This window comes from Scomber scombrus, chromosome 11, assembly GCF_963691925.1.
Source record: "Scomber scombrus chromosome 11, fScoSco1.1, whole genome shotgun sequence".
Classification (NCBI taxonomy): Eukaryota; Metazoa; Chordata; class Actinopteri; order Scombriformes; family Scombridae; genus Scomber; species Scomber scombrus.
Window position 1 is genome coordinate 4026430 of NC_084980.1, and position 18690 is coordinate 4045119.

The window sequence follows — 18690 nt, forward strand, 5'->3', positions numbered from 1 at the left end:
GACATTGATGGGTATGATTTTAAAGATTGTGTTTGTTGTATCAAACATCGTCTACCTCTTATAACCTAGTATAAAAAGTAGTGAGAGTTGGATAGGTGAGATAGCTGCCTGCTGTTTGATCCTTTGTTTGACGTGCTTACATGTGGAACTGAAAACATCACACTTCCACTTAGTGGCTTTGGGGCCCGATGTGTCTTCAGGACTTTAAAATAGTGTGGGCATCAATGTGAACACCAGCTGATGTGAAAGTTTACCTTTCACCTTGTTTTGTGACACGTGCTGTGGTGTTTCATGTGAGTAAGCGCTGCTTCCTACCTGGTTTTCTTGGGGGTCTTGGTCTTGGGTGTGGAGCTCTTGGCTTTCTTCTCCTTGGGCTCCTTGGCCTCTTTGGGGGTCTTGGGTGTTTTGGGTGTTTTGGGCGTCTTCGGGGTCTTGGGCTCTTTGGGCTCCTTGCCCTCTGCCTTCTCCTTTGGTTTCTTTTTCCGCTTCTTCTTCTCCTCCGCCGGTGGCGAACTTCCCTCTACAGTTCCTGTGCCGGTCGCCTGTTCGCCCGCATCACTTCCTGTGCCGGGAAATTCCGACTTGACGTCTTCGTCTACTCCGTCTCTCGCCTTCTTCCTCCCTCCCTCTTCCTCTCCGTCCGCCACTTTTGCTTTCTTCTTTTTCTTCTTTTTTGGCTTGGTCTCCTGGTCGCTGGGCTGCTCTGTGCTGATAGGCTGGCCGGGGGCACCGGCTCCAACCGCCGGCCTGTCAGGAACCATCATTGAGGCGTCGCCTGACGAGTCCGTGGGGGAATGCTGGAGGGAAGAGCGAGGGAGGGAGAAACACATCCGTTAATTTCAGTTATTCAGCAAATTTAAAACAGAAACTGTTTCTTTGTACAATGAATAATGAAAATTAAATGAGGTTTGACTCTAACACTGTAAACCACATCAAAGTGTGTGTGGCCAGAGTGCAGAAAGCATGAAAGCAAACAGTCATCTCAGATTTCTACTGAAACCATTAGTCACCGGACAGAAACGTAACTGAGAAAAACTTTTTAATCGAATACAATAAATCACCGGTCCAGTAAGAATGTTAAACACACTCTAATTACTGCTTCTTAAATCTAAGAGCTGCATTTTATTTCATTATAAAGTGAATCACAGTGAAGCAAGAAGTCTGGAGATGTCACCTTCACGATGGGCATTTTTCATTGAGCTTATGAGCTTTCATAAACTAAACTACTAATCACATAATCAACCAACACACACTGATCAACAGTGAAAACCATCATCATTTTGCAGTCCTATATTTTGGTTTGTAAACAAAACAAACAACTATATTAGGGCTGCAACTAACAATTATCTTTCTCAATTTAATATAATAATTTTTTGATTGATCAATTCATAAACTGGTCAACAAAGTGTCAGAAAAATGTTTTGTCTGACCAAGAACCCAAAAGCTAAAGATATCCAATTTATTGTCAAAGAAAAGCAAATAAAAAGCTGAAACCACACTGTTTAGGGGTTTTTGAAGCAAAAATGCCAAAAAACAAAGTTCATTCTCCAATCAAACTGATTCATTTTCAATCAATAGTTTCAGCTGTAGACTCAGAAACAGATCATTGTGCACATATTTGCCATGAAACTTGTCGGCTACTGTTTCTGCTTCAGCCGTGCCAACCTGTCAGTACTGCTACACTCTCTGCAGGGTGGGGGATGAATGTGCCAGTAATGGCGGACTACAGAGCAGAGTGGGAAGAGGGGATCCATCCATCCGCCCATCCATCCATCCATCCATGCATGCACATAAGCTGCCACCTCCACTTCTCTCCAGGACTCCCTGTTGCTACAGTTTCCTCCCCCCCTCCTGCCTGCTGCTAACCTTAGTAAACAAACGGGCTGACACCTCATTTTTCCTCCTCCTTTGCTCTCCTGCAGATCCTTAATCCTCCTCTCTCCTTCTCCCTCCACCACCACCACCATCACCACCACCTCCTCCTCTTCTTCTTCATTGCTCCCAAGTAAGCTTTTCTGTGACAGGAAACTGGTTACCAGCTGTTGGGAGCCTCTCCAGCTGCCTCTCCTCCTTCTCCCCCCTCTCTTCCATCCCTCCCTCCCTCCCTCGTTCTCTCTCTCTCTCCAGCTGCTCAGGGTCCCAGTAGCAGATGGGAAATCAGGCATCATGACACGAATAAATTATCTCCATACTTCAAAAAGGCGCAGCGAGGGAGTGAGTGAGAGTGTGTGTGTGTTGTATGAAAGAGGTAGAGAGCAAGCCTTTTGACAGAGTGTGTGCATGTGCATGTGTAACGCACATGTGCGCTTCTGTGTGTGTGTGTGTGTGTGTCAACAAGGTGTGTTTGAGCATCAGCAAGTTTATAGCAAAATGCCACGGCAGCAGCTCCCCTCTGTGTACACACACTAACACACACACACACAGAGTTAGTATAGCATGCTTGTGTTCATGTGGCGTAGGGAGAAAGAGTTGGGGTGCTATCACTTAAAGTCCACTTGCGTCAGGAGAATGCTAATGCACGCACGCACACACACACACAAACTGCTGCAAGGTCATGCATCACACAAACCTCTGCACGCATGCACACAAACACCTGCTGACACACACGTAAACTGAGCCATTTAGACACACAAATAGAGGGGGAGGGAGAAGAGGGAGACAGCTAGTGGAGATAGAGATGGAGAGAGGGAGAGAGACAATCTCACACACACACACACAGAGAGAGGGAGAGAGAGAGGGAGAGGGAGAGAGAGAGAGAGAGATGGGGGACACGGTGCCAAGAGATAAATCTGTCCTCCTGCCAAGCTTCCCAGATAATCAATCACACGAATGACAATGGAGAGACACACACACACACACACACACACACACACACAGTGTCTACACAAACAATCACACACACGTTTGAGTCCTGCATCAGGTCTGTTCTTCAGGGTGCAGCCCTCTTGTTTAAAAATGGACAAATATCATCATTCCTCTATCTAAACAGGTTCATAATCTCACCAATAAGTGAATTTAATAGAAAGATACATAAAGATCTATCAGAATGGCTGCACGGGGGTCATGTGACAGACTCGGAGGAGATGAAGGGTATTGAGTTTCATCTCTCGGAGGATGGAGGAGGAAGAGGAGCGGAGGAGGAGTTGGAGGGTTAAATCCACCGGGCGGAAACACTTAAGACCCCCCCCCCCCCCCCCCTCCCCCTAAGGATGGTGCGAAAGGAAATCCTGTTGTCATCGTTCAAGCTCCTCTCCTTCGCTCCGGGCATCCATTCCTCCACCTATCCCGACGCTGACGGCTGCCCGCTGCCTCCTGTTTGACCCGTTTTGCTTTCACTTTGCTTTCTGACCTCTGTTTGTTTTGCTGCTTCCTGCTGTGCACACACCCTGATGCAAGACCCACGATACTCATCCATGATCTCATTTGATCATCTGGTTCTGGTCATATTATTTATTGTGTGTTGAAAGGTTTTTACGGGTTTTTTTCATTATATATTTTGGGGTCTATCTTATTTTTTATGTTGTTTATGCTGCATGCCTGCTGCTGGACCTGGGTGACACATTTCATTCCTTCATGTTTTTAACATGACAAACTAAACTGAACTGAAAGCAGAAAAAAAAACACCTTTATTTGGAGCTCTGGCTGCCATAAACAGTTATGCTGTGATTCTTATGTTTAGAAAGTCAAAGTATAAATACTCCATGTTGCCACGTAAAAGGTCAAAGTTTAATTATGACTTTGCTGCCAGTAAATACTTTGTAATAATCTTAGATGGACTTCTTCCAATGCATGACATCATTCTTTGATTAGTCACAGGTTGATGGATACTGAGGAGTTTGGACACTAGAAGGCTCAAACACCATTTTAACTTTAGAGCTTGTTTCTTAATAAATCCATGATTTCATAATATCCATCACTGGTTTAGGACGTGAATATAACATACATAACAACAGTGGAATTAAAGAACATCACAGAGACACAGTGGCATTCTAGCATAATGTTTTCCGGAGGTAGAAGTATTGAATAACAAGTACTCACATTACTGTAATGGAGTAGCTATTTTGTTTACTTGTACTTTTCAAGTCAGTCATTTTACTTTTACGCAAGTATGGTTGAAATGAAGTGAAGTAGTTACATTAGTACTAGGGCTGGGTATTGGTACTTTTGACAGAAATAAATTGAGTAGTTTCCAAACGTTTCCCGTCAAAAATATACCTGCAATCAATCCTTTTTGCACCCAGAGCTAGAAAATATGACTATTTGTATGGGCTTGCTCACAGCCAATCAATGCAAGCTTAATGCGACATGTGATTGGCCCACTGCCACAGTAGCTACAACCCGTCTGTGGTGGTGAAGTCACGGTGAATTTGAGTCAGTGCACGAAGCGGTTCATCAGCCAAGATGCCACCTAAACACTCTAAAGTGTGTCTACACTACACGCCTGTTACACCGGATAAAAGAGTGCATAAAATGTGGAATGGATATCAAATGAAGTGCTTAATTGGTATCAGTATCTTACTGACACTTTAAGGGTACTTGGATTGGTACTAGCATTTTTTAATGATACCCAGCCCTAATTTGTATATTGATCTGTTACTGAATTTATTAGTTATATGTGCGTATATTGTGAGCTAAAAAAAAAAGACAAATCAAATGCATCGCATTAAAAACAGTTCAGTCAGATCAATCATTACAAAACAAAGCTGCTGGCACTGCCAAAAGCAGCATTCCAGTATTCCAGTGTGAGTGGGATATTTCAGTACTCTCTACACCTCTGATGTTTTCCTAGCTGTCCCTTAACTTTAAAAAAAGTCCACGATCGTGCATTTAATTTATTGCTTTCATTTTGTCATTCCATCACTCTCCTAGGCCTAACAAGCACTCCACGAGTTCACTATAGCTACACAAGTTTTACTTTGACACATTATCCCTGTAGCATGAGAAAATCTCCATTTAAAAGTCTGAGAGAAGGTCAATAGTTCATCAATGGATAGTTTAGAGCGTGTGCAGGTTGCTACTACATATAAGAAAGCTCAGATCTCTCACGTATAAAGTTGAAGTAAGAGTAAATCGTGTCATGTCTCAATGATAAAACATAAAAGAATGATTCGGGGGATGTGTGCACGGAAGGAAACGTAGCAGTTGCAACGCAGCAGTTGCATGCCTCAGCTCTTCAGGCAGGTGAGGTGGGTTTCCAATAAAAAAAATCACTCAACCACCAAAACCGAGATGAATCAGCTTACTGAAAACTAGCATGGCAAGGTGACCACATTAGTGCCTGTGTTATTATTGCCGTGGAAGGATGATGGCGTGTCGTCTTTCGGAGCTTCTGCTGTGGTGATTTTCACTTTTTTTCTATTTCCACTGGAACATGAAGGCACGTCACTTCTATCCACTGATTGGACGGATAGATTAACATGGCTAAATCTGAGTGAAAGAAGCAGGGAAAGGAGGAGGAGAACAAGTTGCTCTAGTACGTAGAATATGTTTAAGGCCGTGTGTTTTAAACATGTCGCTATTACTGCACGCTGTGAATGTCGAATGTTTAAAGATACATTCACCGTTTGCTGAACCCTGCGCGATCGAGGAGGCTACGGCTAAACATTAGAGAGCCATTTCCTAGAAGCTGCAGACCCGCGGCGAGCTGGATGGTATAGCAGCTCCCTGACAGCGTGTGCATGAGCGGGGGGAGGGGCGAGACAGGCATGTTATATGTCAACTGGAGTGCTGCACGCAACACTGTGTGTGTGTGCGTGAGATGTAGAATAAAGGTCACAGGCGCAGCACTCTGCCGGAGCTGTGACCTTGAGCTGCTGACGAAGGCATGCATGTGTGTGTGTGTGTGCGAGTTTGTGTGTGTGTGTGCGTGCGTGTGTAATAACCATGCTTACTGAACAGATGGAGCTTAGAGTACCAGACATACAGTCATCATGAGTGACTGACCGGCTTGGGGTGTGTGTGTGTGTGTGTGTGTGTGTGCGCATGTTTCTAACAAGTGCATTATAAGCACGGAAAGAAGTCCCTTCCTGCACGCACACACACACACTACTCCAAGTACTCCACTAACTAGACTATCCCATTTGCCATCCCATTCTAGACACTATACCAACCCACACTGCTGCTGGAGTGTGTGTGTGTGTTTTGTGTGAAACGATGGGGGCTACCGGGCCTGCAGCTAGAGTTGGGATGGCGCATGCAGAGCGCCCAGGCGAGGAGCAGGGCTCACCAGTCAACCTGGCATCTAGGTCAGGAGTGCTGGATAAATTAAGTGTGACGGCTGAAATGTCAACCACAAAACGCAGCCATGCAGGCTTGGGGGGTGGTGGGGGTGGAGGATGGGTGGGGTGTTAAGCGAGGATAGGAGAGTAGTGTGAACGAGAATGGAAGAGAAAAGGGGGACGGGATTTCTGTGTGTGTGTGTGTGTGTGTGTGTGTGTGTGTGGCCACAGGGCTGCTATTGTGTGTGAATGGGTCAGTGGAGAAAGGGGGCTTTGAGCAACCAAACAAGCTAATGGAAGCAGGAGAGAGAGATGGGGGGGGCACGTGACGCAAGCAGCGGCGACCGTGCACGCTCACACACACAAATATGGAGGTTGACATTGAGAACTGCTAACCTCTTCCCACCAGCCCTCCACCTCCTCCTCATCTCCTCTGCTACAGATCCTGGACTCCCTCTCTTGAGATCTTTGCTTGTTTTCCCACTTCTTTCCTCTTAAGAGTTGTCCCCCCTCCCCCCAATCTCTTAATCACCCACCCAGCTTCTTTCCCCCCCTCCTCTTCCTCACTGTCTCCCTCTTCTTTTCCAAAAACTGTCTGTCTCTCTCAGAACATCCGGCTACACAACGTTAGCTAAGAGATGACACCCCCCGAAATGGATAAGACAAACAGAGAGAGAGAGACAGGCAGAGAGAGAGAGAGACAGGCAGAGAGAGAGAGCGGAAAGAGAGGAGACGGGGAGGAGGGAGAGACAGGAAGGGAGGTTTCCTCTAAAGAGGAGGGGGTGCTGTGGGAGCAAGAGGGAGGAGAGATTATGCTGGTGGCGCCTCTGTGTGTGTGTGCGCGCGTTTCTGTGTGTGTGTGTATGTGAGTGTGTGTGTGTGTGTTGCGCACGTGTCTCAGGATATGCAGCTCACAGGAAACAAACAGCTGCAAAAATCCATTTCCCCACACACACACATAGAGAAACACAACCACACACACGAGGCCGACAGCAGAAGACACAAAAGGCAAGAAACACACACTGATATGAACAAACACACGCACGCACAACACCCCACTGAAGCAGTGCCCAATGTGCCGCTGTGTTCTCAAATGTCATGTACACACACATTTATGCACACACACACTTCCCTTACACTACACACACACACACAGACACACATCCCCCCGCCCACATGAAAATAAACATTCACATGAAAACAAATGCATATAGTCTTGATCTTTCTCACACACACAGAGCGCTGCCGCCACATCAAAGTGTCTGTTTGACGGAGACTCACCTGAACATGAGGCACTTTCTGTGGGGTGAGAGGGGGTGAGGATAGCGAGTGGGAGGCAGGAGGCGCCCATGGGTGGGAGGCCTGGTTGGGGGGAGGAGGGGGCGTGCTCTGCAGGTGGTGGGGGTGCGGGGGCAGGTGTGCGTGCTGCGTCTGAGCGTTGGGCGCGGGCGGCACCAGTCCCTGGTTCGGAGAAGGGCCTCCGTGCTGACTGACCGGCTGGCCCTGGAAACCCATGGGGGCGGGCTGCCCGTTCCGAGGGGCCTGCTGCTGGGCCTGGAGCAGACGCTGGTCTCCCCCCTGGCCGACCGGGCCTTCATGAGATCCTGGGAGCAGAGACAACAGGATGGTTATTGTTTGAGTGGATGATGCCAGCAGCCATGTGTTTTCATCAACAAGCCTCTAAAAACTGAGGCCAATTTTTAAATTTAAAAAAAAATGTTTTTCAGTGTTTCAATGCCCAGAACTATCAAAGAAGAGAAATCCAATCCAACAGTGGACACAGTAACTAACGGCAGCTAGTTCAGTTCAAACAAAGTTAAACTAATGTGCCATTGAAACCCATTCTGTACAGAGAGAATAAAAATAGCAATAAACAAGAGACACAAAAGGACTGACACATTTCCTTCCAATATGTGCTACATGTTAAATATTCTCCATCCTTATTTCCACTGTTATGAACACACACCTGATGTGACATGCAGGTGTCATGTACACGAACATCTGTCTAATTCACAGTGACTAACTGTTCTGTTTGTTTACACACTTCATGTAGGATATGGAGGAGTTAAAAAAGAAAAGCCTGAATGGGTGAAAAAGAAATAGTAACCAACTGTCCTGAGCTTACCTTGCTGTGGCTGGAGCTGAGGCCTGTTTGGCCCTATTTGTGGACCACGCTGCGGCCCCATGCCGGGGTACATCTGCCCTGCATTGGGGGGCATGTTGTGGGCCTGCTGGTGTTGGGGGTGTGGGGCTGTAAGAGGGGTTTGGGGAGTTCTCTGAGGAAGGGTGATAGTATTGGGTGGAGTCTGCAGGGCTGTGTACCCAGCAACCTCTGTGGGCCCTGCTAGCCCTGCGCTAGGGGGTCTGCCCTGCTGGGGAGGAGGGGTTGGGGTTCCCAAACCCCGCATGGGCGACATGGATGAAGGGGAGGGGTAGGATCCCTGAGCTGGGGGGGCGAGGTGGGACTGGGGCTGGTTTTGGGGCTGGGGCAGATTCTGGGGGTGGTTGAGGGGGTGCATAGGCTGGCCCTGCTGCCCTGCCTGCTGCTGCTGCATGGGGGCACGGGTCTGAAGGGGTTGGTGAGGTGGTGCGGCTGGATAGCGCTGCCCCTGTTGCCCAGCGGCTGGGCCTGATCCCTGGTTAAACCTCTGGCCGAGCTGCCCCGGTCCCATGGCCTGGCTGATGTTAGCGCTGACGTTAGCGTTAGCGCCCTGGCCCATCCCGGACCCCATGGCTCCGTACTGGGCCTGATAGCCGGGATACTGGCCAGCCCCGAACCCTGCCATGCCCTGTTGGTGCTGGTGGGGTTGCGGAGGCTGTCGGGAGGGGGAGTGTGGGTATCGGGGTGTGTGGCCCATGTTGGGGTAGCCCTGGGGTTGTGGCTGGGGCTGAGGGTTTCTCATTTGGGCTCCCCCCATCCCGACATGTCCCAGGTAGTGAGATGGGTCCTGAGCGGTAGGGGGTGCCATGCTCTGTGGAGGGTAGTGTTGGTTCATGCGAGCTGCGTTGGGTGTCGGTGTGCCTTGCATCCCGCCATAGTTGCCTTGAGACATCTGGTAGCCCCCCATCTGGGTGGGGGCTCCCCCTGGTTGTGTTGGAGGCTGCTGATAAGCCGGTCTGTTCTGCTGCTGCTGTGGCGGCTGCGGCTGCTGCTGCTGCTGCTGGCCCCAAACGCCACCCCCGCCTGCTCCTCCCCCAGCATCACCCGGATACCCGTGGTGGGGGTTACTAGAGTTAGCTGGGTTATTATGGTAGTGGGAAGCCATGCCATTCATGGCCGCTGTAACGTTCGGTGGGCCCTGACTGGGGCCGTTCTGGGCCATCATTCGTCCTCCAGCGGCACCAGGTTGCTCGTAGCCTGCGTAGGGGCCGTGGTCGTACATTTGCCCCAGTTTGGGCTGCGCCGGGCCCGATCCGGCGCCGTGGAGCATCCCCTGGTGGTAACCCCTGTTCCCCTGGTGCTCGTGGTTAAGGGAGGGATTAGTCTGCTGGGGTAGAGGGTTGGGCTGGCCCGGGGCAGGCTGCTGAGGAAAGCAGTCTCCTAAACCATCTAATCCATCTGAGAACAGCCCTGCATCGTCCCCGAATAAACTCAACATCCCTGGGTCCGCCATGGCTGGGTGGAGGGCCCACAGATGGAGGGGACTGGATGGAGGGGAGGTGTGCTGTGCAGTGAGAAGCTAATCAGCTAGCTGCTAGTTTGAAGCTTGTTACTCCATGGTCCTCGTTCAAGTCCCTGGAGAGACAGAGGGAGGAAGAAAGAGAAACACTGGAATAAGTGCGGGTTCACATAAGAGCAAAGGGTTACCAATGAGATATGAGCAGTGAATATGTCAAAAAAATCTGTATCAGAGTATTTTTTACAACTAAATCTGTCTTTTCTCTTCCTGGAACAGTTTGAAATGTTTGATGATTCATCCTGCGCTCAGGGGCGTTTACTAAAGTTCATCCAAACAAATGTGACTTTGGGCGTATAGCCGGCCACACCGGTCATATCACTGTGTGTGGGTTGTAGCGACCAGCAGAGCGGTAGATAGGAAGAGATGTGTGTTTGGATATCAATGGGCAAAAAGCTTAGTTTGAATCTCCAGAACAATGTGAGGTTTAATTCATTCATTTCTCGTTCTCTCTCCCTCTCTCTTCATCCTGACCTAAATGGGGCCTTCATTTAACCACATTTTAAACTTCTTGTGTCAGTAAGAGGCTGAAAAAGGTAATTGTGGTAAATGTGTCACAGCAAATCACCTGCTGAAAACGTAGCAACCTGCTAAGTTTACCTACTGACATATTGTTTGAGCAGAAAGTGTGTGATTTACTGATGCTGGCGTACGCAGTGCCACAATGTATAAAGACCAACATGGATGCACATGAATGTTGTCAGTATTGGTGGTGATGTTTGAATTCCGACAGTGTTTTCATACATTTAGATGACAATAAGCTTAAAAAGGGACTTGTATTCATTCCCAGCTCTATATTTTTATTCTGAGACTCCACTAGAGTAGCATTGCATGGTTCACAGTTAAAAAAAACCTCCATGTTTATCTTATACTGGCTCTTTGTGTAGCCCTTCAGTTCAGCCAATGTCTCTTAACGGGCAGTTTTGGCTCCAGTCTCCTTAAGGCCCCCTGTGTTAAGTAACAGCTGATGCAAACCCAACATTCCCTGCTTTACTGCTTCATATTAAAAGCTTTTCAATGACTAAATAATAAGAGACTTTGATGGGTGGATCAGTTAGAAATAAAGCAGGGAGGGATAGTACAAGCAGTAACAGCCACAGTGGTGATGTTTGATGAAGAGCTGTGGAGCACCAGCACACCTCTAACAAGTAAACTACTTATTTTACTTTGCCCTGCTGTGTAATGGAAAAGAAACAAAAACACTCATGGCATGCCAGCTTGACTCGAATCTTGGCTTGCATGACTACACCCAAAACAATGGAAAAATGCCCTAATGTTAACGGAGTGGAGCAGTGAACTTGCGTGCTGTGCGTGGAGCAAACAAACCATATAAAGAAACCTGCCACGAGTTGACGGATTAAAGTAGAAAAACCATTGGAAACTGAGTGTTCAGAGCAATTTGAAGCCAGTGGTTTCTATCACAGAACTATTCCTACATACAATATGTTTATCTCATTATTTCACAATTTGACACGTCCCCTTTAAGTTGAAGTTAACAGCTCTAAGTCAATAATACAATTTTAAGGGTTCAAAAGTTGTATATCAAACTTATTACACTGTCTATGCCTTATGAAATAACTTATTTTATGAACAAATGGTTACTTAAAAGTTGAGTTTTCTCCAACCAAGTGGTTAAAAAGTTTTTAAAGGATATTAGCAGCACACAACACGACAATGCAGCACTGTATCTCCCTGGTAGGGCTCAATTGTATGTAGATACATCCACTCTATAGGTTTGTGGTTACGCTTAGTAATAATGAAGAAACACCACCAATACAGGCCTTCACAGGAAATTATCACAGTTTGAATCACAGTATCAGTCAGCAACAGCACGAGCATATAGGTTCCCCAAAGCAACGGAGCGCTGATCAGATGGTGCTTCAAACTACTCACAAACATCTCAGCAGCTTTATTAGCAACGGATTAACTTGCCTGTTTAGAAAGTTAATCAGTTGTAACCAGCCCAAAAAAAAAAATGCACCCATTGAAAAAGAAACAACACCCAGAAACACACTTCACATTAGCAACCCCCCAAATACAAAACCCCTCCCCCAACTCCATTTTACTACCAAACAAAAGAACTTCTTTCTTTTCCAACACGCACTCGGAGTCATTGAGTGTGTGTGTGTGTGTGTGTGTGTATATGAATGAGTGTGTGTTAGAACAAAAGGGCCCAGCAGATGCAACTCTGTTTGAACGGCAGCAGCTGCCATCCAGCCAGCCAGAAATCAGCCAGCCAACAGGCAAGAGAGGCTTTACTGAACACCAGTCGGTCACTCGCTGAACAGTTTGAACTGCTCGCTCGAGCCTGGCAGATGTGCTGAGATGAGGAGTTAACCACCTGCTACCTTTTGAACCTCTGTGTGTGTGTTGACCCCATAAAAATCTAAGAAAACACATATATAACAAGCTCGATTTATGTGCGTGTGAAAAAAATCTTAACATAAAAATAAAAATGGAGGAAATCCAGAGGTGTGTGAACAGAAAAATTCGAGGGATGAGGTGGCAAACCAAACACCACGATCTGCCTGAGAGAGGGAGAGAGAGAGAGAGAGGGTGAAGGTGGGTGGATCTAAGCATGCATGAATGAGTGTGTGTAGGCTGTATCGGAGGATGGGACAGGGAGGAGGTGGGGGAGGTTTGCTTGTTGCTCCCATGCGGTGCACACAAAAAAACACCCAAGCCAACTTCTACCACTACAGAGAGTTCCCCTCCCCCATTCACCTCACTTCTTACCTCCTCCACGCTCCGTTTCCCCTCCCACTGATTTTCCCCATCCACTTGTTGGTGAGCCCAGCAGGTAATGAGGGGCAAAACACACACACACACACAAGGATTCAAGAGTGAAGTAACTAGATTGTGCCCCCCCCCCAAAAAAAAGCAGGATTCAGGAGTGAAGTAACTAGATTGTGGGCCTCCCAAAAATGTCTTCAATTCATCCATCCAAATGAGGTCAACAATGTTGTGACACTGTGGCAGCAGGAACTTAAGAAACAGGTTGTTTTGACCTCCTCTAGCATGCATTTTGGTGAGAGGAGAGGTGGGGTACATCCTGGACAGTTTGGGAGTATTTCACGGTCATATCAACGGTTTCATAATGCAGTAAATACCCATGGCTGTACCTGATTCAACCCCTATTTTCCAATCCAATTCATCAAGCAGTCAGGTAGTGATTCCACTGACAAAATGAAGCTGGATCATCAACGTTTAGGGAGAAGGCTTAAAAAGTAACAGACCATCGAAGAGATAACTGGTAGATAGTGCGTTGGAAGTACAGCAGTGTTGTCGCTGCTTGTTTTTGTCAGCTTTATGAGCATATTTGACACAAACCCTGCTGCATCCTGTCACAAAAGGCAGATGTTTTCTCTTTAGCTTTACTCAACTGGATAAAAATGTTGGAAATGACTTGACCATCAGCCTTTCATTCCTTCCAGCACCTGCTACTGCCAGACACTGAAATTGTTAGCTTTAATATCTACCTTGCTTTCTTAGGTAACCTAGAAAACAAACTTTAGAGTAGTGGACACATTTATAAAAATCTCATTGGTAAAAATCACAGAAAAGGCTAATTAAAGTGCTTTTCTTGAACATAATGAACAACCACTGAGAAGGATGTTATTTCTGAATAGATTTAAAGTCATTTAACACTGGTAAAACTAGTCACTATTAACCCAAATGGTCCCTTCTGAGGTTTGAAATAATCGCCATCATATCTACTGTTCAAAGTCTCATTTCCAAGTGACAACAAAGTCACCTGGAAATGCAGTGAGCAGTAAGCCAGCAGTCAACATTAGCATGACACAGGACTACAGTGCAGCAGCCTTCTTTTCAGGCTACTTTAGGCCTTCTGCCGGGAGCCTCCACAAAGCCTCATGGCAGCATCTGCTCTTGTTGTGTAAATAGCAGTTAACAAGCCCTTTCCTCTGCCTCTGTACCATAAACAGGCTGCCAACACAAAGACAGGAAGACAGGTGCTGCCTAACTTTTTACTACAGTATGGACAGAGACGGGCGAGGACATGTGAGGCATGCTGAGACACTCATCTGTACGTTTCTTTGTTTTTATGAACTCCTCGACAGCGTGAAAGCAAAATGCATTCTCCACAGTGGCAGGTTCAAATCACCGTTGAATCATAGTCTGAGCATGAATACACCACTCATTTCAAGTGGCAGCATATAACAATTACATTTATGAGACATTCTACCACACCTGGATTATAGCTTTGAATCACAGGTACAACTTTTATTTCCTTCGCTGAAACAATAATAAAAGTATGACAATTCTGAGGGTATCAATGTACACAAACCGCTCATTTTACTACCAGAACTGTTTAAAATATAAGTTTAATCTGCAACATCATTTTTCACCTGACACAGTTTGATAAGTGTAATATTGCATTTTTTAAACTCTGAATAAGATATGTGCCTATCACTACAGTTTGTATATAAAAAGGAGTAAACACACCGTTTCAGTAGATCACTGCGGTCCTTTAAAGTTATCTGTTCCAGTTCCCTATATTGTTACCGGTGCATTGACATAACTGCAATGTGGATGGAAGCTCAGGAGGTTCAAACGATGTGTTCATCAGCCAATGAGCCATAAGATTCAAAGAATCTTCACTCCTTTTAAGCCCTAATTTTTTCCCTATAAATCTACAGATTCATTTTTAGGAAATCACAGAACATAAAATCATGACAAATGCCTGTCATGATTTCCTAAGGCAACATCTTAAAACTGCTGTTGTCTGAATCTGAAACAAAGCGTCAAACCCTCACATCTAAGAAGCAGGAATCAGTAAGTGTTGGGCAGCTTTTACATTTTTCTCTGTACAGCTCTCATCAAAGCCTTCAACAGCGTCTGCACAGTTAAAGCACTGCAGCTGCTGGCATCAGAAAAAAACAAGTGTTCAGCTACCAGATCACAGTAGTGTGAAAAGCAGCTATGAAACACTGTAGTTACATCACTTCCATCACTACAGGAAGAAAAAAAAAGTTTCGGCATTTGAGCGTGCGTGTGTGTGTGTGGAGCGAGGGGGTGGGTGCACGGGGCGGTGGGGGGTAGGTTAGAGTAATGACTGTAATTTCACATCCTTTGCAGCGAGCTACTACGAAGGCAACTGATTTCCTGTCAACTCTGTCAGACGCACATTAAATTAGAAATTCTACAATACAGAATAAATGGAGCTGTATAAGCACTTGCTGGCTGCATTGCATGTGTGTGTGTGTAAGAGCGTGTGTGTAGGTGTGTGAGTGTGGCAGCCTCAGGGCTTTTCGTCAGATCACAGCTCCGGTTAAAAGTAGGGAAGCAAGAAAATTCTTTCCTCCGCTCGTCTTCTTACTGTTTTTTGTCTGGGCTTTACAAGTTAAGACGTTAGCCTCCCGTAAGATAACACTCGCAGCCCGGACACTGCTGGATACATTTCCTCTACACTTCACCTCTTTGCTCTTACCTTTTTCTATCCTGTTCATCCCTCTATTCCTGAGTGAAACCTCCTTCAGTGTAATAGTCACGGAAGAGTCAATCCCTTCTACTCAGCCCCCCCCTTTCTTTTTTTAAACTTTCTGTGCCACTTCCTCTGCCATTTCAGTCACTTTCTTGCATCACACAACATACACACTGGGTTAGGTAAGGGCTGATGGACGATAAGGCTGACAGTCATCAACTGCTGAGCCCTCTACTATCGTACCATCGTGATTTAAATGACCCCCCCCCAGTCTCCACACCCTGCCACACACACCACACACACAGACACACCGATTTGACATAGCCAGGCCCCGATCAAATCTGCATGCCACACAGTAAGCTAGACCAAGTGGAGACTGACGACAGCCGCAGACACTTAGAAACATGTATTTCCTGTATAAATCCTACACTACTTCTTCACCACAAAGTGTGTCTTCTCCTCTTTCAATACACCAAAACCCAAAGTAGCACTGATCAACATCTGCTCACATCTGCTGTTTCTTTTAGTCACTGGTATATTCTGAAGTCCCATCACTATGACTAGTATATAAATATTTTTTATAATCAGATGATCTGCTTAATGAGGGAGCTTAAGCTTAAGCTAGAGGGAGGTAAAGTAAGGAAAGACTGAGTGAGGAGGTGAGAATGAGCTCAGCCATGAAAAAAATACAAATAGTAATGAATTGATTAGCCATCATACATATATATTAAAAGTATGTTTTAAAAAATGATACCTTTGCCAGATTAGCCCCCCTTCCCAACAATGATATCATCATCCATCATCATTTCACTGTGGGCATCATCATATGCCACTTCAGCAGTCATCGCACACCCTAATACACACACACAGAGTTTGGCATATAGGCCCAGCTGTCACTGCAGAGGGAATTAGGTGAACGGTCAGTGTGCCGCTTTAGACGCCAAATCTTGTCAAAGGATGAGGCATTTAGCCCACTGCGCTCTCCTCCTCCCCTCCCCCCACTGCCATAACACACATGTGGTGATGAGTGGAGGAGGTGAGACTGTACTCATGAATCTGACATCATGCGTGCAGCCTCCTCGTCTTGAGAAGACCGGGGAAAAAAAGAATTCTGGTTTAACTTTTGTCCATAGAGCTTTGCTGTCAGCTCATCTGGGAACAGAAAGTACCGGCCAATCAAATGCACTCAATGCCAGGAAGTGTTCGTCACGCGAGCATGGAGATGGAGATGAAGGAGCGAAACGGCTTCTGCCCTCATACCTTTAGAAAATTCTGCAGAAAGCTGCTGCGGTGTCTTAGCATCTGATAAGACCCCACACTGGACTTCATGGCTCCTGTTTGAATTTCTCACAGCTACCTGTAGCAACACACCTTGTTTGTTCACTCAGTCCCGACACGTTGACAGCACAGCCACGCAGAATGTGCACTCCGACACAACTACTAAAAAACTGCCAATTTTCTACTGCTGTAATTACTAATTTTGGACATAAATATTGAGCACAGAAAACACAGCTTGGAAAGCTGTATGAATATTGGCTATAAGTTATACGTTTAAACTTTCCCAGGTCACACAGCTAGAGCACACTGCCATTTAATCTGCGAGGTGAAGTAGTATTCCATCAATCATACAATATAAAAAGGCGTGTCCAACCAGACTCCATTCATAAAATCCCACGTTTAAAGGCACTCTGCTGTAGGCCAGCATTGTCTCCTGTCACAATATGATTTAAATTGTTATTTGTGTTCTTTAGGTACCTGCTGCTCCATTCGCCTGATTCATAATCACACTAACATATCTTGATTTTCTTAAAAAGCTGGCAGTAAGACCACACACCACACGGTTGAGCCAATTTGAATCACAGCAGTGGAAACTCCTCCACCGCCACAGACCTGGCTGCAGCCCTACAACCACAACACTACCACCAATTGGCATCCCTCTTTCATCTCCACCATGGGCTTCAATAACAGATCCTTAACACAGGCTTGTGTGTGTGTGTTATCAGCAGCAGAGCATCGTTCAGTCCTCTACGCGTTCACTCAACTATCGGGTGACAAAGAAAGAAAGAGATAGTAACACAACTGAGAAGCTGCGTTCACTTATGTGGCTTCACAAGACCACACTGATGTCTATCAGTGATTTCAGAGGTGGCAATCTGTGAAAATCCAGCACACAAACAACAGGGTCAGTGGAAAGAGACATGACACACAGAAGAAAAAAAAACCCCACCTCAATCCTCCATCACACCTATGATAAAGATATTCCTACTCTCCATCATTAGTGGTGAACCAATGCTACTTCTTCACAAGTCAATCCATCATTAAGTGGATCAAACAATGCTGAGTCATTCGTACTGTTGTCATGAAATGACAAACTGACATAGGTGTAAATTCCTGTGATGAGACATTATACAATTACACTCCTACAAACGAATGCATTCACACACACGATTGTAATATGTGGCTTGCCTGTCTACCTGAAATAATGACATATAATATAGAAAGATAGAAAGAGGCTGTGTGGTGAGGCGGGAAAGTCCCATGTGTCAGACATCTGAAATTATATGTTCGCCTCTTAAGTGTTTGAAAACGTGCCGCGATATCAGAGCTGGATCGAGTTGAAGGTGTTTAGATGAAAATGTCAAAAGTTTGCCTGAATCAAAACAAAAGGTCAAAAAACACTGAATGCTGGACAGATGCTACAAGATGACGGTTTTATTCTTGAGAATGAAAAATAACCCAATATATTTATCTTTTGAGTTGATTTAAACTAAATGTATAGACAGTAATTATGCAGCCATGCTGTGCAGTATGTTGACATCAGGTCATAAATGGAGCCTGCTAACTACTACTGGTAATTCCAAAGAAAGCAAACAAAGTATGAGGACTTCGACCTCTAACTGGCTGACAGTTTTATTACACGGCTTTAACAAAGTGAGGAGAAATATAAAAAGGCTTTGGTTGGGTCACAGCTGGAGGCGGGCGCGTGAGCCTGCGAGTCCCAACGACATAATTAACAGCTCTGCGAGTTCCATCTCACCTGAAAACCGCCGGCTCTAACGGTTTGATAAGTGAACTAGCAATCAGTGGCCGGGGCTCGAGAATTTCACACTGACCGCCTGTGCGGCTCTGTCGAAAGAGCAATTATCGAGGCCGTCGGCTCGAGCCAGACCCGAACCACGGACTGTCGCTGCCAAGTTAGTACGACTCAGACAGTCCTTCATTTAACAAAAAGTCAAGAAATGCTGAAATCAACACTTAAGTTCTGATATATCAGCTTCCTTCTTTAACATTATGAAGAATGCCTGAGACCCGGACTGCTCTAAATTTTCTGTGCAGCCAACCCCTCCATCAG

General features: G+C 46.0%; 1 protein-coding gene across 1 annotated transcript in view; it reads right to left on the reverse strand.

Annotated features, from left to right (window-relative positions):
• chd7 (chromodomain helicase DNA binding protein 7) overlaps positions 1–18690 on the reverse strand; it is a 73519-nt gene that overhangs the window by 42760 nt on the left and 12069 nt on the right. Inside the window, exons 2-4 of the mRNA XM_062428440.1 lie at positions 8344–9954; positions 7500–7822; positions 316–797 (exon numbers count right to left, since the gene is read on the reverse strand). Coding sequence (XP_062284424.1) covers positions 316–797; positions 7500–7822; positions 8344–9832 — 2294 coding nt within the window. The 5' untranslated portion in view covers positions 9833–9954. The remainder of the gene's footprint in view (positions 1–315; positions 798–7499; positions 7823–8343; positions 9955–18690) is intronic.